General features: G+C 37.6%; 1 protein-coding gene across 1 annotated transcript in view; it reads right to left on the bottom strand.

The window, feature by feature from the left end:
• Nucleotides 1–22,998, bottom strand: part of thsd7ba (thrombospondin, type I, domain containing 7Ba) — a 125,727-nt gene that overhangs the window by 37,606 nt on the left and 65,123 nt on the right. The window contains exons 9-14 of the mRNA XM_061053692.1: nt 18,306–18,497; nt 13,225–13,456; nt 12,324–12,439; nt 11,067–11,199; nt 9,965–10,068; nt 4,557–4,748 (exon numbers count right to left, since the gene is read on the bottom strand). Coding sequence (XP_060909675.1) covers nt 4,557–4,748; nt 9,965–10,068; nt 11,067–11,199; nt 12,324–12,439; nt 13,225–13,456; nt 18,306–18,497 — 969 coding nt within the window. The remainder of the gene's footprint in view (nt 1–4,556; nt 4,749–9,964; nt 10,069–11,066; nt 11,200–12,323; nt 12,440–13,224; nt 13,457–18,305; nt 18,498–22,998) is intronic.

Raw genomic sequence — 22,998 nt, 5'->3', positions numbered from 1 at the left:
GAGGTCCCTGACAGTGGATGAATAAATGCATGAATAAAGTGTAAAAATGGCAAATATGTGTTTTTTTTCCCTTATTACTGTGGGAGAGTGCAAACCTCCCTACTCCCATGTTTAGCTGTGTTGCTCCTTCCAAGATCCTTACAAGTTTTACCTCGTTGTTAAGGTGACTAATCAGGCTTTCCAACGATATGAAATACAACACCAATTAGTATTATTAAAGGGCCAAATTATTGACCGATATAACGTTTCCAAACTTTTTTGGTGCTTTTGTATTAAAGAGCTGTGGCTTAGAGTTGGGCCATGAAAGAATTCACTGGTGGACTAAGGGGGATGATTGCCCCCCACAGCCCTAAAGTGCCCCCTTGGATGCCCCTGTGGTCGATAAAACATGATCAAGTGTAATCCAGGGTGCTGTTTCAGCGGACAAAACGTGATAAAGGGCCCTCCAGTGTTCCCTCTTAGTGGACAAAATATCATAGCCCTCCAGCCCTCCTGGGTGGTGTTCCAGTGGACCAAAAATGGTAACCTGCCCTCTTTGGTGCCCTTCCAGTAGACAAAACTATTTCACTATAAATGTAAGACGACTTTCTGTGCATGGAGCAGGTGCCCTTTTGATTATTTTCACCCCTGTCTGTCCTACATCCTGAGTAGACAATAGATTAGGGCCTGTCACCTACTAAGGATTTACATAGTCGAACATAATTTTCCCCATCGCCGACTCCTGGTCGAATGTTTCTTGTTGTTGTTTTTCACGCTCATTGATCCATATTCTCATTTGCAACATAAGAGATTAACCGCCCCATGTGGGGACCATGAAATCCTTTTACATTCTTTGGTTTACTTGGAGGACAATACATTATCAATCACTTTTTATTTGTAAATCCCATTCTATAAAATAAAATGAAATGTGAGAAAATAATAATAACATATAGGTTATTACCAGAGCATATATTATCATAAACAAAAAACAACAGATTCAATTAAACAATACGCTTGACCATCATAGTATCTAAACACCGGCAAGTCTAATTTCACACATTGGCCTACGGTATCTAAAGCTTACTCTGAAAGAGAAGAGACTCAGAGATATTTCAAATGGTCAAGTAACAAAGCTGGATAGTGTAGTTAACCCTTTGAGGGCGGTTAAGATCTAAAAGATATAATATAATTCAAAGAAGATAATGTTTAAAACTCACCATACTGCTAGACAAATATAAAAGTCCTTTATTCATATTATGGAAACACATGTATGAAAGTGTTTTAGTTTAAACAATTAGTCATTACTCTTTAAATGTTAATACAACAGTGTAATACAAAAAACAACAGGATGACTGCCATCCTCTATGCTCTTTCTCCATGAACAGACTTTATAATACCATAATTACAATAGGAACCAAGATCTTCATCTTAAACATGATGAATAGAAAGAATTTGAATATGAAAGTAGAAGGTTTTCAATCTTCCCTTTCTATGGTATAATTTACTACTTGCTGAACTTCTAAGATAACAAATCATCTGCCAAGAATCGTACTAGTCTTCAGAGTCATTGATTGCCACAGACGCCTGCACATACACTTCACTTATTGTATGGGAGTCAAATGTTTTGAATAAATGGTTTAAGAGTTATCCTGCTGGGTAACAAGAGGGAGCCAAACATACATCTCAGAACAGTTTTTTACTGGGTTGTTAGAATCTACTCAAAACTACTTGAAAGAGGATAGAGAGGGACTCAAATGTAGCCGTTGAAAGAATGACTTGCAAACAGCGATTCGGCCTACTGTTATGTGTGTGTTATGTTAGCACACATTTGGCGAGATGTCCGCACAAGTACAAGTTAATGTGCAAATATTTTTTTATTTTCTCAGATGATCCAAGAAATATGCACTACAACTGCTGCATTTTTATTAAATTGCTTTTGATCCTTCAAAATTGTTCTGATGCTGCTAACTTCCTTAACCACAAATTAGATCGTAATGAGTAAGTTTTGCTTTCCAACAAATTATTTGAGAGAAAAATATAAACAAATGTCAAACTCGTTGTGAAGCAATTGTCATCTAATGTAACAACTACAACTCTTGGAATTCATCCCATGTAAAACACATTGCGTAGCTGAGTCTGATTTCATGTATTGGAATCTAAGATAGTATATAGTTGAATGGGTACAGAGGGTTGGACTGGTCATCTGGCGGTCATCATGCTGGAAATGCTGTCTCACCCTAACTTGGAGTCAACCTATCAACAGCTGAAGCTGAGGCAGGTTATCATTTTTCTTGAAAATCTGTTACATCTCGTCTGCCTGTCAATCTCATCAACTACGCACCTTATTGGGACACAATTATCCTTCATAAAACCAAAACAAATTACCAAAAAAAGCACCCCCCCCTGCACAGTGTGTGCCGATCAAGATGTGAGCTAATCAATTTCAAAAGTAAAGGTTTGTTCAAATGTGTAAAAGCTCTGCAGCCCCTGTAGCATGGCGTGGTTTGCTACTGCAGTACCCACTCGCAAGCAGCAACAGGTAGAGAGAAAAGATGTATACTGCCAGGCAGAGACCAGAAGGAGCAGGGGCAGGTGTGTGAGAGGAAAGTGGAGGGATGGAAATAGCGAAAGGAGAGGCTGTAGTGATATGACAAGCATTGACAAGCTAGCCATAGTCAGGCCAAGCCGTAAGTGAGATAAGTCTGAATGGTAGCATAATATAACATTGTTAGGTAGAGAGTTCCCTTCATAAAGATGCAGGAAAAAGCAGTTTGATAGGTTTAATCTGTAGCTCTTCTGTGTGAAATGTAATGAAGGGAGGGTTGTAAAGTACTACATTTACTACAGTACTACTATTACCATCTTGAGAAAGTACTCCATTATAATTAAAAGTAATCCATACTTGTGCTATACGTGTCCTTTACGTTTTTTACTGTTATATGAATTTTGTATGATTTTTTTTTATATTAATTGTATCGATTTTTTTTATATTCTTTGTTCTATTAGTATGTTGCATTCTATTGCTTTAGATGTTTAAGGTTTTGCATGTGTTCATGTGTTTAGAAAACCGGCTGAGCATATAAAGTACAGTGTTTACAGTGCAGTGGTTGTGGAGTAGAATATAATATAAAGTAGAGTAATTGTAACTACCCAAGTCAAGTATTTGAATTCAATACGTTCTATTTGCCCATTGTGGTAAATGAACTTAATGACTCTGCACACAGTGAGTTAAAGATTAAATACATGGAGCCTAGAGTATATTAAATGTATAATCAATTCTTGCTGAGCTTTTTTCCCTGATAAGTGTTTACTTTTTACATATTTGGATAAGAACATTATTTATTCAATATACTCATCTCTGACTATTAGGGATTCAGTAACAGACTGAATACACACTATTAAATGTCCCTATGGCACTTACCTCTCAGCTTTTGAATTATTTGGGGGAATGATAAGAATGCATATTAAAAGGGTTTACATGGAAGGTGGGTTGTGTTTGACGAGTTGAGGGGCCGATCTGAGCCAAAATTGTGTGGGCTAATTTCTTTTGCAAGTCTAGTCCTGGATGGGTATGTTTATTACAAACCCTCCAGCATGGGATCAAATATTCATGAAGACAAATAGTATCCAGCCTGGTGTGAAACTACAGCATGTAATTCAGATTTTGCCGTGAGCGCCGAAAAAGGGATAACAAGCTCTGAGAGACTGAATTTAGACCTTACATAACACTAAAGGAACAGTTCAAAGTTACATAAGCATGTGCAGAACCAGGAAAAGACATTGAACTCGGCTGCGACACGTCAAAGCACAGGGGCTTTTTGACAAAAGAAAAGTACACCTAAATGACAGCAACCCCTAAGATTAGGGGATGTGACTGGGTTACTTTTTAAATGAGCAGTGGTGATTCTAGAGTCTGTTGGGGCCCTAGGCAAAATGAATTGGGGGCCCATCCAACCACCATTATGTCAGCCAGCGTGTAGACGCTCTTCTTCATTATTTTTTCACTCCCAGACTGATAATTCCTCTTAATTTTCCTTCAGCGAATTTCAAAATTTCAGAATTTCAAAATTTGCACTTTTTGAGCGACTGCTGCGGTTTCAAGTTTGTCAGCCTTTGGAGGGCCAATTACTGGCCTGGGGCCCCAAGCAGTTGCCTGCCTTGCCTGTTGACAAGCAGCGCCTCTGGAAACGAGTCTAAAAGTTGACTCTTTTTTACATAGCATATCACATCGCAGGTTCTAGTGTTCATTAAAACTGTCTGGTGCAGGGCGCTGGTGGCGCAGTGGTTAGTGTGCGCGCCCCATGTATGGAGGCTGTCATCTCAAGCGGGCGGCCTGGGTTCACATCCCACCTGTGGCTTCTTTCCCGCATGTTATTCCCCACTCTCTCTCCCTGATTTCCGACTCTATCCACTGTCCTGTCTCTCCATTAAAGGCAAAAAAAGCCCAAAAATAAATCTTTAAAAAATAAATAAATAAACTGTCTGGTGGAGGTGTACAGCAAGATACTTGAGTTTTACAAGTGGTAAATAATATTTGGGAGTTGTGATTTCCAAATTAATAATATAAGGGTCTTTACCTGTAAGTGAACGTTTGTGGCTGCGGAAGTTGCCACATCCAGAGCATTCAGAGAACTTGGACCATGGCGTTAGGGTGCAGTCATCCTTGCAAGCCACCCGACACTGTCTTATTTGAGGGGGCAAGGGGCCAGCCCATTGCAGGCATTCTGTCATATTGGCGGATTCCCCACTTTCCTCAACACAACTGACTCCTGCAAACATAAGGGATGTCACTTCAATTATACAAGTAATGCATAACTAGGGTCTCATTGTTGAGTTATTGAACATTTTTAAAACTCTGTGCTTTAAACAGGAAGGTAAGAGCTATACATCTTGATAATTATATTTAGGGGAATTCAGTCAAAAAGTAAAAGTAGCTATTGAAAAGTCACTGCATAAATCACAGCTATAATGAATATCCACAGAGCTTTCATGCTAAGACCAACTTAAATGTTGGTTAACCTTCTGTCAATGCATCTTTTATTTCAATTTCAATAAAAAAAAAATGTGTTTGCATGAATGTAACTTTGTGTGCACAAGCTTAAAATTGAAACTTGAAATTAAATTATAATACAAAAAGTTCAATAATATTATTATTATTATTATTATTATTATTATTATTAATAATAATAATAATAATAATAATACAATTATTGATTACAGTGGTATTACTACTTTACATACCAATCATTTATTGACAAGACATCCAAATAAAACAGCTTAACACGAAATCCAAAAACTTGTGACAACATTTTACATTTTACATTAACAAACCAGTATCTGATCAAAACAGATACATCACAACCCAGCTACTGACTGGACCTGTGCATCTCATTAGACAGAAAGCTTTCTCAAAGGAGAAATAATAGCAGACATATACATATACCACACACTGAACACATACACAACATTGAGATATCTAAATGGAGAGATATGGAGAGATGTTAAGGACATGTCAACACCTATCCAGCTACTATGGATTTGATTAGTCAGAGGTCAAAGATTACATTACAATATGTGCCTCTACCAATGAGTAATGGTTCCTTTGAGACAGCCAACTCTCTATTTGTCACTGTCAGCAGAGACTGTAGGCTGCAGTGTTGTTCTAACATTTTATTGTCCAGCCTGAGAATTTAGCAAAGTTTCAACAGAAAAATCCAAATTTAAAAAAGACATGCACATCCCTAACTGGGTCCAGGATCCAAAAACACAGATACTGTAGGTAAAGAGAAGTAAACAAGATCCGCACACCAATGAGCTCCCATTTAAAGGATTTGAGACATGCTGGCTCAAAACATGACTTGTTAAGAAATCCTTTAGACATTGCATAGCTTCTTGGTGTGAGGATCTAGTTTGCTTCTCTTTATACTCTTTATAAAGTTACAACAGGCCTAAAAATGAAAAGTTTACGTGTCTGTATTTGTTTCCATATGTATGTGCTTACTACTTAAATTACTCTTTCTATCTCTCCTTGGTGCTGGGATAATACTCGCTTTTTTATTTGTAAATAAATATTTAGTGCCCTTTCTAAAAAAGTCAGAGAGAGTTTAACAGTTAACAGAAGTTTACCGGCGTGTCCATAAAGCAAAGGTGTGCATGACCTTGGTTTTTCCTGATTGATACCTGATTCTGAGCGATCTCAAGGTGGAGAGGCCTCTCCACCCAGAGAACCATGGATACAATGTAACCTCAGCTCTCTACTGAATTGAAACCATCATCCCACCAAGCTACATACTGCATAAAAAGACGGAGTTTGACACCTTACGAAAGAGTGGAGCAATCTTAGAATTTTTTAATTATCCCAAGTGCTCTACCCCAAACAAAACTATACAGAAATAAACAATATTTTAAAAATCCTGAGCTGGCAGGATATCTTACAATGGGAAAAAAAACATAGGAAAAAACTTCATTAGCCATTGATTGACAAAACTTTGAGTGCTGTGATTTTTGTGAATAGCTCGTGAATACAAAGCACCACACTTTGATTTGTCCACAATACAAAAACACAATACATATTTACTAGATGCAGTGTTGACAGCTAGTGTCTGATGCTACGCAATATAACACAATATCTAACACTCATGTACTGCTATTATGTAATGCATAGGAACACAGTAAGGGTTCTGAAATAACATAAACATTTTCTATAATTCACTGTCATTACATTTTTGATATGCCCTTATTTAGTTTTTTCTATGCACCTAATTTGGCCCTATTTCCAAAATATTGATGATTTTTGATTCCGTATGACATTTATATGTCCTTCCAATTAATGGTTTCACCTACCCTCTAATAAAGTATACCCTGCATAAATTGTCTGTTGCTTAAAATCTATCTTTAAATTCAGTTTTCCACTGACAGCAATATCCAAACGCACACTTCAGTTTTGAAATGTCACAGGTATTTAATCTAATCATTTTCTGATCATATTCAAATAGAGAGCTCTAAAGGTCAATGAGACATGCTTTCAACCTGGGAACACTATATGTGTGTTTTGGGCGTGTGTGTGAGTGGTACTTAATCTGAGGAGTACCGTTACTGACAGAGAGACTGAAGGTTTGTTATTTTAACAGTAGCCTGTTAAGTTTGGGAAATAAAACTGGGGCGGCAAAAGTTTGTGTTTCTTGTGTTTAGGAGCAGCAGTTCGTCTTGTTAGCCAGAGAGCGGTCGTTCGCCATGTGAATGGATGGAAGTGCAGTGCCTAATCCCCGCTGCCTCAGTTTAACAAGCGCTCCTGCTCACTTACCCTTTCTGGTTCAGTGAAAACTGGTGAAAAAAGTTTGTTTGATGCATGGTGTACTACCTGATTCTATGTTGTCTATGTAACTAGTACCAGTAGTCAAAGACAAAACTGGTAAAATATCCAGCATTGAGAACTACAGACCAATTGCCCTGGCTATACTCTCCAAAGTATTAGAACTAATTCACTTGGATCGCCTTCAGGAATACATTGTAACAACAGACCACCAATTTGGTTTCAAGAATAAACACAGTACAGATATGTGTATATATATATATATATATATATACTCTGTAGGAAGTTGTTAACGTGTACGGGAGAAAAAAATCGACTATATTTATGTGTTTTCAGGATGCGTCCAAAGCCTTTGATCGGATAAATCACTGTAAATTATTTATGAAAATACATAACAGAGGGGTCCTCCTTTATTTGATAAGAATAGTGCATTTCTGGTATTTGCATCAATCCATATGTGCGCGGCTCGATGGGGCAGAAGTATATCGGCACCCTTTTCAGTGACCAATGGGGTACGACAAGGTGGAATTCTGTCACCACTTCTTTTTAATATGTATATGGACGATCTCTCTGAACAGCTTAAAGCTTGTAAGACTGGTTGTATGGTGGGAGATACAATTGTTAACCATTTGACGTATGCTGATGACTTAGTAATCTTGTCACCTTATAGTGCTGGCCTACAGCAACTTCTAAGAATCTGCTCGAGTTATGGAGTGCAGTGTGACATAAAGTATAACCGTAAGAAGACCATTGTCATGACAGTAAAAGCCAAGGACAATCAAAAGCAACATTTTCTTTCGTTCTTCATCTCTGATCAAGCCCTGAGTGTGGTAGATAAAGTCAAATATCTGGGATATATTATCAGGAATGACTTGAGTGATGATGATGATGTGCAGCGTCAGTGCTGCAAAATGTACGCTCAAGCTAATATGCTGGCACGCAAATGTTCAATGTGCACAGACAATTTTAAAACTTAGCTGTTACTGAGCTTACTGTACTCCGCTGTATACTGCCCACTTGTGGTGCAATTATAGTAAAGCTAAAATGAAAAAGTTACAGGTGGCATATAAAGATGCATTCAGAAAATGTCTTAAGTTGCCAAGATGGACGAGTGCAAGTCAGATGTTTGTTTTCAATAATGTGTCCACATTTCATGCTTTGCTGAGAAATGTTCTGTTCAAATTTATGTGTCGATTAAATAATTCAGAAAATGTCATTATAATGTCACTGACCCAGCCCAGACTTAGTGACACAAGGTATTCCTCATGTTTCTGGAAACACTGGTGTAAATGTCTCTTTGTATTTTAATCAATGACAAACTGTGAAATGTAGTGATGATATCCCTTTGTTAAGTTCTGTATTTATATTTCTTGTTCCTCTTTATAGGAGAAAACTATTAAATTAAACAAAAACACGACAAGTACTAGAGAACACAGTACCATGGCAACCATCTGCGGTGCCATCTTGGCAGATCAGTGCGGATCTTGTGGGAGCCCAGTACACATGCAATCAAACACCAAGGACTCAAAGTTTCTTCCCTGGTCGGTGTGGATGATTTCAGAGGCCCCCGAATCTGCTGAACATTCCCTCCACTAGTGCGTCCACTACAGTCTCTGCCTGCTGAGCTGGCAGGCTGTACGCCTCCAGCCACTTAGTAAAATAGTCCATAGCAGTGAGGATGTACCGGTTCCCCCTATCTGTGCGGGGAAGCGATCCAAGGACGTTGATCCCCACTCTCTACATTGGGGACCCTGTTGGGAAATGTTGGAGATGGGCATGAGACCTGTCTCTGGGGCCCATACATGTGCCAACTGCAGCTGCGACAGTAGTTTTCCACATCCCGCCTCTGTTGACCCCAGTAGAACCCCAATTGGAGGCGCCTGAGTGTTTTGCCGACCCCAAAGTGTCCAAACCCTGGGCTTCCATGTATTGCTTGGACAACTGTCTCTTTCAGGGCCCTTGGAACCACCACCTGTCACCTTATCTCTCCTGTTGCTGGTTCATTCCAACCCCTTTGAAACACCCCATCGTACAAGCACAGGGCGACGAACATCGCCCAAAGGTCCTTCGTGGCTCGAGAGTTCATTGTGACTTCCTCCCATGGGGGTCCGCACTGGGACTCCAACCATGTTATAACCGGTCAGGTTTTTCCTTGTCACTATTGCACCAAGAGCTTGCTCATTGTGGATTATTGCTTTATGTACAGTATGTAAATGATCTGTAAAGAGTCAAGTCTAGATCTGCTCTTTATGTGAAGTTGGGGTAGCTGTGACTAAGTGGTAGAGTTGCTCATCTATCATATGGAAGGTTGGCAGTTCCAAGCTACTGCAGTCCACATGTCGAGTTGTCCTTGGGCAAGACACTGTACCCCAGATTGCTCCAGAGTGGCATAGCCAGTGGTGTGTGACTGTGTATCATTGGAAATGATTTAACACAGATGGACACTTTACATAACTCTTCTATCTGTCTATGAATGCGCGTGAATGAGTGAAAGTGACATATAGTGTAAAAAGCACAAGAAGACTTGAAAAGCAGTATATAGGTATGATTAGTACAGTATATTTTCAATTTTTAAGTGTCATTAAATAACTTTTATGATGATGTATAAAAACAAAAATTGATGGAAGGCTGCATGATTTGATGGCTGGATGGATAATAGGGGATCAAACCAACCTCTTGTTTCTACACCATTTCCACAGGCTTCTGCTGGTCCGTGTAATCTACGTTGAACTGAATCTTGAACCAGTTTACAGCTGTTCCACTTGTGTGTCCTCCACCTATGTGGAAAAATAAAAACAGAAATACTTATTCACTGCAGTATTTTTTTTGCGGTTTTATATACATAGCAGGCAAAGTCTGCAAAATATTTTTAGATATTGTGTGTAATAACGAACACATATAGCCAAAATATAAACTAAAATACTAGTAGACATGGAATACGACTTTTTGTCATCATTGGGGCTGCAGTGCTAAATCTTATGGAACTAGATCAAAATACATTATATTTCTTTATCTACTGGTGCTTGGTTATACACCATCAATATAGTATAGGTTTAAATATCAGTATAATTGTATAGTCTTCTGTGTTTTGACATGCCATTGGAATGGTTTTAATAAAGCTTGAAGGAAAAATTGGGGAAAAATAGGAGATTTGTTGCTACAAATAATATTACATAAATGTTAAATGAACACACATTCAAACACAGATGGCAGAGGCGGCTACGCAAAGTATCCAACTGCCCATCAGTACTATGCCATTCACACATATTCAAACACCACTATCGGAGAAATTTGGGGTTCAGTGGTTTGCTAAAGGACATTTGACATGTAACTTCAGGATTTTGGATCAAACCTTCTCTACCGCCAAACCACAAGCTTTTACACACAAATTGTCTATAATTAATCAAAGTCAACAGCCTATGCAAACATTTGCACAGTGTCAATAAAATGGAATCCTCCATACAGTATAAGCCTATTATTACATCAATACTGCTGTTAGTACTAGGTCGACCCACTTCATGTCAATTTATATTGAAATCTAAAGATTTCCCACCAAATACAGTACTATACTACAAATACAGCACTACAATACAATGCACATGGTCCATTAACATTATATATGAAGTATACATATATATATATATATACTTAAAATAACTAGTCTAAAATAAGGAACTTTCTTTTCACCCTATGCTTAGGGCATAAAATAAGTATAAGTAATATTATTTCCTAAAATTAAGAAAAGAACATATTTGATTACATAGGATGCTTTTACCTATACACTGGACAAACAGGAAGTGATTCACACTCTCTCTCCTCATACAGGGTGTCAGGACACTCTTGACCTCCATTTGCCGACATCTGAATGATGGTCCTGTAACGTGACTGTGTGGTGGCAGTTGTATTCTCTGTTGAACATAAAACACAATCTTACAAAAAGGCTGGGCGCTGGTGGCGCAGTGGTTAGTGTGCACGCCTCATGTATGGGGGCTGTGGTCCAGGTTCAAATCCAGCCTGTGGCTCCTTTCCCGCATGTCATTCCCCACTCTCTCTCCCCGATTTCCAACTCTATCCACTGTCCTGTCTCTCCATTAAAGGCACAAAAAAAAATCTTAAAAAACAAATCTTACAAAAAGGCTTTGTTCAGTGGTGGGTTAGTTTAAAAGTCATATTTAATTAAATGTTGACCTGGAGAAAATGAAAGTAATGTGATACTAAGACAAAATGTCTTGCCCCCCAATCTTGAACAAGAAGTCTCAGAGTTGATTCCAACCTGATTAAAGCCTTTATGGCTGTGATATCCTCCAGTTCACTGCAGTCAGTTTTCAGACACTCCAGTACAGCTTCAGTATAATACCTTCATTTGGCATGTTCAAAGCCTCATTACGCAACACTAATTAGAAAACATTGAAAATTGTGCAATTAAGAAGCAGACCCAGTAGACTAAGGCATATTTACAAAGCCTAGATGCCTGCTCAATTATTTTAAAAAGAATTATGTGTTTTTTGATTTTCAAGATACTTACAACAAACGTGTCCTCTTGATGAGTAACTTAAATGGAAATGCAAATCACAACTATCATTTCCTCTTGAATTGAATCACTAAATACACTTGAGACATTATTGGACATTGCACATTTGTATTGAAACACTTTGAATTTTTAAACAACTTACGTGAAATTCTTGTATAACAATCATCAACCTTTTCAATTCTTTTTTGTACTTATTCATCAACTTACTAGATGTAGTAAACTTTATGTGTAAGTTATCTGTATAATAATACTTGAAAACAATCTTACAAAAATAATGTTTATACATGATTACAAACATGTTGAAGGAAAATAATGTTTTGAAACCATGTAATGTGTGCTTGGACTATGATTAGGTTTTAAATGAAAACTTGTTTGTTTCAGTAAACTAATAACTACTACATTATGTTATTTTTCTTTCTTGCTTTCTTTCTTTCTTTCATAAAGATATGGAGCAATTAGACAGGCATGACTAAACTAAGTTCATAGAAATGCAACAGCTACCTGGCATACAGGCTGATGGGCAGGCTGACCATTCACTGAAGGGTGTAACGATGCAGTCTTTCTCGCAGGGAAGCAAACAGGGTTGGATGTTTTCTGGACGAGCAGAATCTGAACATCTAAGCATACAAACAAACAGTGGTCGGGTTCGAACAAGAAAATGCATAAACTACAATAGAACGAAACATTTCATCATCTCATTCTCGCAAATCATGTTGGTTGTTGAGCTATTGAACTGAAACAATTTAAGCAGTCTAGAATTCCTTTTTTTTGTGCGGTGTCCCGGGCCGTAACCTGGCTTTAGAAAATAGTGAGGTCCAGAATTTTTTCTCTTAATGTATCGTATTCAAGGCATTTCGGGGCATGTAAAATTTATGCCCACAAGATACCTTCAAATGCAACCCAAGCTAAACACCCAACCAACACAAACTCACACACATTTACTTCCTATTTGTAACATGAATGATCTGCAGATCACGTGCAGCTCGACATTAAAAAGTAAAAATTGCCCTATTCGCTGTTTATTAGTCGTCACCAAACTTTATGATTCTAATCTAGTCTTTTTGTCCTGTTTGTGTCTTATACACAATAACGAATGCATTTATTTAATATTTTTCTAAACATGAGCACTAGACAGTTGTTTCTGCACCATTTCAGCCCTGCAAAGTTTCATTCATTCGAACATTTAAACATGATCGAGATTGTGATTAATTTCCTGTGACTCATGGTCATATGTTGATCTTATTTTTATAGTTTTTCTGGGTTGTTATTCTCATTTTAAGAGGGGTTAGAGCATTGTCCTGGGGAGAAAACAAAGTAAGGAAGGAGACAACTTATTGATTTGCTGACTGACTATAATATAACTTCTTCAACAACATGCCTTCAGCCTATCATTACATCTTACCTTTTACTTTGGACAGGTCCAACGTTCATCTTCATGCAACTCACATCACGGAACTGAACACCCATCGCACAGGAATGGGTCCCATTCCAGACGTTGGACCCATTGATATTCATTGAGGCATCTTCAATACACGGGCCCCAGACTGAGGCCTCCCAGTAGAACACCATGCAAGGATGGTCATTACAGACCCTCCACTCCTCGAGGCCTGAAGTTGCTGGACAATTCTTCCCTTCTGGCAATAAACACACAGTTAAGAACCACAGAGTCAAAGATAGGAGGACTAATGTATTCAACAATACAATGCTGCATAATCCGAGTGGACAACGTTCAAAGTTTTCTGTGAAAACTTCAACAAGTGCTCTTCCAACAATGAAAACATGACTTACACAAAATCTAAAATAATTTCTGCTTCTAAAATAAGCTCTGACTGTAAGAAACAAAATAAATCATAGTAACAACTTGTAGTAATTTGAATGACACATAAAATAACTCAAATTCTCTGAACATTTCTTACATTGCCAACATCAAAATCACAATGACTTAGTCCTTGCTCACTGTTTCCTTATTAACATCAGTGGCAGTGCAATACCTTTCTTTGATAAAAAATAAAATAATAATTGTTAACCAATATGTGTTCTTCAGATGAGGTACTGGCTGTGTATGCTACATAGTTAAAAATGGTATAAGTACAAGGGGGGGGGGGGGGGGGGGTTGGGGGTTCATCAACTAATGAGTCCAGCTGGGAATCACCAATGGAAACACCAATGAGGGTGCAGGATGCACTATTCAGTATAGTGGCATAAACTCAATCTGTAACAATATTAGCTGAATGACAACATGAGCTATCACAAAACATCTAGTAGACCAAATCAATTCAGGCAAGTTTTCCCATGTTTGACAATTTTCCACATTTAAAAACACAACACAGTTTTTCAGTCAATCATTCAAAATGTCTTCTCAGGGAGTGTATAAAATATACTGGTATAGAGTTTAGGTGCGATGCAAAAGACACAAAGGTGCTGAAAAAAGCAGAAACAACTGCACTCACAACAAATGGCTGCAAATACATAAACAAAACAATTCAAAAATCACACACACATTCAGAAACAACTGCAAATGGAGTAATGCTGCAAGTTCAGCCTTTTTAGTCTCTTCTTTTTGTTTCCATATAAAGGAATTCCTTGATAGCAGTTTCATTTAGTCAATGGAGCAATGATTAAGGCACAGGGCTCAAGTCATGGCCGTTACAGGATCACCACTCTATCTGTCACATTCTGACTGTCACTGTTGTGAGATTGGACGTAGGCATTTGACACAAGGCAATCAAGCAAAGTAAATCAATTGGGATCTGCTCCCACAGACATTTCTTTTAATTTAATGATTAAATTATTTTCATGTTATCATTTATTGTCTGTGACCCATTATGGTATGGTCAAAATAATTTAGCTATCACCAGGGGTGAAAGTAGTTTACAACTCAACAACATCCATCGCTGCACATTAGTAAACTCTCCTTGGCCTCAGGCCTCCTTACATTTTTTTTTAAATATTTTAGAAGGCTACCTATATGGAGTAGGAAACTTGTTAATTTGTTTTTTTTTTCATTCAAAGCACCTTCATTTAACATCTGAACAGTATTCTTCTGTCTCTGACTTTTCAGAACATTTGACACTAAAAGAACATATTTTTATGAACAAACAGAAGACAACCATGTATGGAGGCTGTCATCTCAAGCGGGCGGCCCGGGTTCACTTCCCACCTGTGGCTTCTTTCCCGCATGTCATTCTCCACTCTCTCTCCCTGATTTCCGACTCTATCCACTGTCATATCTCTCCATTAAAGGCACAAAAGCACAAAAATCAATCTTTAAAAAAAAAAAAAAAAAACATTGTTTCTAAAATTGTTCTGATTTCCCTCCACTCATATAAGGTTTGTCTTTACCTGTTGCAAATGACATGAATGAAGTCCGTGGTCAAGTGTTGTGAAATCGAACGTCCCTGAACAATAAATCAAACGCACCCTATCACAGGAGAAAGGCGCACATGCACAGTTGCGTAGTGTTGAAATGAGTTACAGCGGCAGCGCAATCCCTGATCGTCACTTTTCATTCAGCTCATCTGAGCCGCTGTGTGTGCTGTTGGGATAACACAGAATATTATGAACCATCACAATTTATTCTGCAATATATTTGACTTAGGAGATTTTACAGCAAACGTCTGCCTGCCAAACGCCCACAGCGCTGGATATCAGTCAGCTGCAGCTAGCGGGCTGGAGAAAGCTCGCTCCCTATCTCCATCAGACTTAAAGATACCTCTTTCTATAACATGTAAACATTAACTCAAAACATTGCCTGAGTTAGTCACCATATTTTATTTTAACTTACCGTCTGGCATGCCATTAAAATGTCCAAAGCTAGCGCATCATGTAATGTTAATAGTATTACATTATTTGTCCGTCGTTGCACACACGTTTCATTTTATCCTACCTATATACAAACACAAACGCGCACTAAGAAACTAATGCTTATACATGTCTCACATATCAATAACACGTAAAAATTTCTACAAATCCGGGCTGCCAAGTTGCACTAAAGGTGTGGAGTGTGAGTTCAGGGGCGGTTTGAAGCCAGATTAGGAGTAATAACTCCTTTTAAATTAACATTAGGATGAGACTGTTGTGATGCCATAACATCAATATTTGCTCATTTTCTCACTCACCTCCATGCCAGCTACTTCCCCACCCCTGTTGGCCTCCTCGTGCTCCCTCCCTCTCTGTCTTTACTCGGAATATACCAGTGAACATGCAAGAAACATTATCAGTAAATTAGTGACGAGAAGGAATGTTGAAAAATATATTCGAAGAATGAATATATATGAAGATTAGACTGCTGTGGTGTCATTATTCAGGCAGCCCCTCTCCCCGTCCAATTTCTTTTGCAACTTAAAAACCAAGTTCCTGCATTATTGTTCATAATGGATCAGCAAGTAGAAATGAAAATAATTGTAAAATCTGATAAAACAAGAAAATTTCAATTAGAGTTTAAACAGTTATTTATGAACTTTAAATACATACAGAATGGGGTAGACTTCAGCTCACAAGCAAATTAGTCATATCTGTTTTTAAATCCAATCTGACACTGAAATGCAGCAACCTGTCCTTTTTGAAGTCACTGCTGTTCACCAGGCTGTGAAACGTTAACTTACTCCAACTCGAAGTGACTATTTAGGAATTTAATATATCTAGAAAAATAATAAAATTCATACCAAAACGAGTCGGTTAAATGTAGCGCTAGCAAAAGACTGGTCAGAAAGACTCTATTCTGCATGCTGGTATTATTGTTCATTCTCATACTATGCACTTCTTCACGCAAGCTCACCCATTTTCCTGTAATCGTCAGCTGTTCACATCACCTGCTAACATATATTCAAAAGCACTGCTCTACTACCTTATTGTTAGCCTTTCATTTTGCTGCTGTCTTTTTTAAATATGGCTTTCTCTTCCACCAGTTCATTCATAACATTGTTACTTGTGACCCTCCACCTCCCCATCACAACCAAGCCTTCGCAGTTTCATCACCTTCTTCATCCCATCAGCTTCAGACCTCAACATCAGCCACCATTCGATCAACCCAATGACATTACCTAACGCCTCCAGCACGAGGGTCTGGACTTCAGGAGTGGGCAGATCCTGCTGCCGCTCAGGGCAGACATCTTGTTGAGTTCAAGTGCCAAAGATTCTCTGACAATAACTCATTATCACATATGTAAAATAAATATTTGTTTGATTTGTTTACTTGTCTCACTTGATAGAACTACCATATGACCTTCCCCTTCAGCTGAAAGACGATCATAGCATTATTCAGCTCACATTATTTTGTGAATGGTTTCCAAGCCTGTCGCGCAAAAGATAGTATTCTTCTCTCAGGTGTTGACGGCATGACCTGCCCTACTCGGCCTCTGATTGATTGGTACTTATTGCTTTTCATTCGGTTGGGTAGATTCAGGCATGAAGACCGATGATTGGTTAGGGCTCATTTCTGAGTAAGACAATTAAAAAGGAACTATTTCTGATTCTCACTATGTAAAATAGGAGGATTAGTGTGTGTGACTGTGAAGATGCTCAATTGCGTGACTCTCACGGTCAATGCATGAGACCTGGCAGTTTTGTACAAATATATATCAAGGTGTTTTTTGACATCAAATCCATTTAATCTCTTCATCTCTCATGCTTTTATAAATTCTTCAAATCAGGCACCTAAAAATAATTGTACAGCACACACATTCTCTTACAGAATTAAGCCAGCAACATAGTAATAGACAACATAGTTTGTATTATAATTATACTTTTTTCATCAGCTGCAATTGAAAAATGTGCTTTTGTTACCAGGGATAATGGGTAGTAGGCTGCCAAGGCAATGCTTTCTTACTTGAAAATAAAAACAATATTTCTGCACAGATAATGCACAAATGCAAGAGTCCTTGCATTTTCCTGCGAAGATCAACTCGTAAAAATATAATATATATAATTTGTAATGACAAATGTCGAAAATAACTGATGACTATAAAAATACAGACAGTGTAAATTGACAGCATGTTTACAATATTCAAAGGCCTTAATCATTTTTCATTTTATTTGCTGAGATGAGATTAGTGTCAGTCTGTGGTTTTACAAGTTTGATGACTATCACTATGACAGTGACTATCAATCAATACATTTCAATTCTATAACAGTATTCTATAATCAATTTCAATGGTAAATGGACTTGAGCTTATATTGCGCTTTTCTAGTCTTCATACTACTCAAAGCGCTTTAACATCGCATGTCACACCTACACATTCACACCCATTCACACACTGATGGCAGAGGTTGCTATAGTGATGAGACCATCAGAAGTAACTAATCCCATTCATACACATTCAAACGACACCGGCGAGCAATACATTTCAATTCAATAAATTACTCCCTTACTTAAGTTTTGAATTCTTGCAAAACCTGCACAGCCAATAAAACACAAAGTCCTGGTTTAATAAGAACACACGTGAAAATATTAAATGATGTGAGAGGGGATGAATTCAATTTTACCTTTTCCTGGGATTGCCAACACAGTGCGAGTGCGGCTCTGTCGACCTTCTGCTGACTTGGAAGCACAGCTGTGGGAGCAGAGCGACCAGAGAGACCAGGAGCCAACCACACAGTCTGCAGGACAGGCCACCTCACAGGCCACTTCTTTGGGGGGAGGATCATCTTGACAGTGGGCAATATGAACATCTTCTCCTAAGGAAAGCATTCAGGAAATTTGAAAGGGATAAATTAGCCAAATGTTTTAAATTATTCAAAATCAGTCCCATTTAACTACAAATATATTGACATGATCAAACATTATTTAGAAAGTGATAAACCATTGAACCAACACATACCTAGGACTTCATTTAAACTGCAGCCAACGTAAGGCATGAATTAAATTCCAAGTAAATTAAAACGTGTACGAATATATAATTTCAGAAAATGAAAAACCAAGTAAAATACAATAACTTATGTAGATATGTATATAAAGCTTAACGCAAGTTTAAGCAGGAAGTCTGATTTAATTTCTTCTCTTTCATCAATAACTATCATTCATTCATCACTCTATCTTTCTCTCCCAATGAAGGTGTTTACTCTTATACCACTTAGTTTTAAACCAACCAGATTTGACCTTAACCAACCCCTCATCATGCAGCTGTCTAACTTCAAAACCAGTCATCCTCTTCTGCTGTCATTTTGTCATTCTGGTGTGGATTGTTACTAACTTTCTCCACTGTAGTCCCCTCCATTCCATCTCATAAGTGTCTGGGTTGAGTCCTTCAAAAGTCCACTGTTCATCACATCGAGTCACTAATTCACCAGTGTTAGACTCCAAAGGGGAGATATCACATCCTGCCTATCAGCCTCCCTAACACATCTGAATACTCGTGTCATCATCACCATGATCATGATGGGATCTCTTCGGTTGACACTGTTGACAATGACACAGATTTGATCAAAAGTTGTAAACATAATTGGTCTTAAAATGGAATTAACCCCCAAAAAATATCGCAAAATTAAGAACTATTAAATTATAATTGTTTATTATGATGTTAAATAATGTTGATCAATGTTTTTTTAATTAAATAATTATTCTAAAATGTACATATAGAAAACATTTTTAAACCTTGGAAAAAATAGTTTTTCTTTTCCTTATAAAAAGATTTACTCCAACTTCAGCTGTTATGCTTCTTTAGTGAAAGTAAACACAAATGGAAATTCATTTTATCTCAAATAATAATTATGCCACCCCATTGGTATTCTCAGCTCATATTACAAGCTATCCTTTAGCTCCTCTTGAAGTCATATTATGAAATATGAATCACAGCTCCAACATAACTCTTCTTTAGAGGGTAAACAGCTACAGGATAAACACAGCCTTGTTTCTTTAATTTATTTCCAGGAAAATTATTTTCGGCCATTATTTTTGCCATTAAACACTTAAAGTAATTATTTAAGTATGAACATGAATAACGGAATAATACCCTTGATAGGACAAAAAAACACTGTTTGTAGATTTTGTTGCACCGAGAGGGATTTTGTTTTAGAAAAATTTGGGTTCCATCCAGATTTCTAAAATATAGCAAGCATAATTTAAGAATACATATTCACACAGTGTCATAAACTAAGTTTAACTCTGCCACTACATCAAATAATATGTTTTAACAATAACAAACCCAGGGTAGATTTGTCCTTCATTTGTCTTTTTTCTCTCCAAGTGAGTACCCTTGATATATAGGAGGGCAGAGGAGGCAACATTTGATGGTGTCGCCTCATCTGAGAGATGTGAAATACTCCCTTGAGTAGAGAAACCTTTGCCTTGTAAATAAGTCAATATGAAGAACTTTCTTAACCACACTGAACAACAAAAAGTATGCAGACTATATTTTAACAGGCATCACGGGGCGCAAGCCATCAATATAATCCATCAACTCTAAATAATTGTACAAAGATCTTGAAGCTCCAGCATTTGTATAGGAATTGTACTAAACATCTCTGATGTACGTCGCTTTGGATAAAAGCGTCTGCTAAGTGAATTGTAGAATTGTAGAATTGTAGAACATGATTGACAGTCCACCCCCACCGCCCATCTCCCACCTCAGGTAATATTTTCAACCGTCAGTGCTGTATTCAATTTAAGCACAAAGAAAACACTGCATAATCCAGAATCTGTGAATCCACCTCCATGACCCACATTAAGAGGGTTGGACTCTTAGTACCATAGCTTTTCTAACTAGAAGTTTCTCTGTAATGTGGTTATTATCCACTCTGAATATGAAAGTGGATAACGAGTGACAACAAGGTTATGTTAAAAACTTTGAAAGAGAACTACAAAATACAAAATGTTGGAAATGTGAATTGCTTTTGATAGATCAGTGTTTTCACTTAGAGGAAAATGTTATTTAGTCCTTTCATTATAAAAAACTTACAAAAACATTAGTCATATAACTATTTCATGAAAACCCCTCTGAAAAGTTAAAACTGCTGCTATACTAAACCTAGAATACATGTACATTTTACAAAATATAGTTTTAAAGCTGAAAGAAAGTTTGAAAAAAATCTTAAAATAACATGACATAACTTTAGAACAAGACATTTCCTTAAACTTTAAACCAAGTAATTTACCTAAAATAGAAAATTGACATTGTCATGCCAATGAGCACTTTATTCAGCATGCTTACAATATATGTATACCATCAGGTAACTTGCCACAATGTTAACATGTATTATTAAAATAAGCTTGTAGTTGCTATATCCCAGATGTACAAAATGCATTGACAAAGCAAGTTATCAAAGACTGACTCAAAAAGACAAATATAAACTTAAAACAAGGACAACAAAGCTGAATGAAGAGAAACTATACCTTAAAGGCATACATGGGATTACAAGGAGAGCCATTCCTTGCAACACTGTAAGTTTCAATTTAGTCAATTTAGTTAGCAAAATCTTTGGAAGAACGACGCCTAAATGTTAACAATTGTTATTAAGTATTATTACATGTATTATGCAGTAGTAGTATTTGCTCTCTTTACAAAAATGAAAACAGTCTCACAAAGCTTTGCATGGAAACCTTAGTCAAAAAGAAAAGTTCATACCCATAAGCTTTCTTGTATGCATGCCTGCACATGGGTCTGTCTGTGTGTGTAGATGTGTGTTGTTGGAGAGGGTTCTGCAAACAGATGACTGCCCTATGGGTCCTGTTGCATTATTAATACAGGGATCAGTAGTTGGGGGCTCTCACTCAGATATAATACTACTGCCTCCTGCATGACATTTCTATTTTACTCGCCCACCAGCCAATTAATCCTCTTCTTTGTTATTATTCAGGTAGATACAAAAAACCCTGGCCTTTACTAAAAGTTAATAACCACATCCACACTGCAAAGTGAGCTTTGAAGAATGGCAGCAAGCAAAAAATAACAAAGAAAATCTAACTGGTGATGAAGTGTGCTTTGACAAACTATTCTTGGTCACTACTTATTATTGCCTGCCAATCATGTAAGTTTTCATTATAATTGACAATTACAAAAATAGTTTTCCTGAGTTCAATTTCCATAACTTCTGTTGAATAATCTGTCATAGCAGGTAAAAGATAATATGCATTCTGCCATATCAGGCTATTGACAGGTGAATCCAGGATTTAGAAGTCTGAGATGGTTTGGAAATTATAGGATTGACTTTTCCGATGTAACTTGTGGCTGTGAAGTGACTCGATGCTATGGGAGCTGTCAAAGCAACTTGATTGATTGCTAGCACATGTGACCCTGGTGTGTAGTGTGTGAGGAGAGACAAAGGACTGACACATTGAAGAGTGGAGGATTTCAAAAGTGTTTCGGACGAATGGAAAGTGTAAATTTTGAGTTTAAGAGTCTCTGTGCTGCCCAAGATTAAAGGATGAAGTGCTTGTGGACACCAAGAGTGGGTGGTTTGTTCTTTTTGCCTGTCTTTAGAAGATGTTTTGACTGTTTGTTTCCTGGATAATTGTGCCGTTGCATAAGATCCCCACAGTGTTTGTTACACCCTTCTACAACTCTCATCCACTAAATAATCTGGACATGTGATACAACCCCCCACCCCTCCTGACTCCCATCTTTCCTCTCCTCAACAACAAGTTATTCATACGCACACACACACACGCAAAGTCAGTATGCAAACATCATTGACATAACATGAGATCGTATTTATTTTTAATGTTCCTTCATATTCAGAAGGAACAAAATGGATTCAGTGTGCAATGGCCTGAAGTGTCTTGCACATGGGCACATGGCTGCAGGAGGTGGGGATCAAGTTGGGTAAATTGACTTCAGTTACGATTAACTTCATCATATTAGATTCAAGTCACACCAATGAACAGATAGTGATAAATCAAAGATTGTAAGATTATTGTGTATTACCCTCCTTTTCTGGGTTTTGCTGGACTCACCAAATTAACTGTTCTCAAAATCACAGAACTCGTCAGTTAAATGTTAAATAATTTTAAAACTTTTAAGTCCAAATCCACCTTTTAATCTTAGAAATCCGGCTTTCAGATCCTACTTTAGCTTACAACATAATCAACCTTCTTTTACAGCAGGAGGTTGCTTATAACCACAAAATGAAACTGGGGAGCACACCCTCAGTATACTAGCTGCTGTCTGAGATTAACGTTACCTGTCAAATGTCAGTGGTTTATTGGTTTGTAATTTGCCTGTGGCACTTAAATCTGCTGCCC

The sequence above is a fragment of the Labrus mixtus genome, chromosome 13 (genome assembly GCF_963584025.1).
Source record: "Labrus mixtus chromosome 13, fLabMix1.1, whole genome shotgun sequence".
Taxonomy (NCBI): Eukaryota; Metazoa; Chordata; class Actinopteri; order Labriformes; family Labridae; genus Labrus; species Labrus mixtus.
Note: the sequence above shows the minus strand (reverse complement) of the source record. Positions and strands in the feature narration are given on the sequence as shown.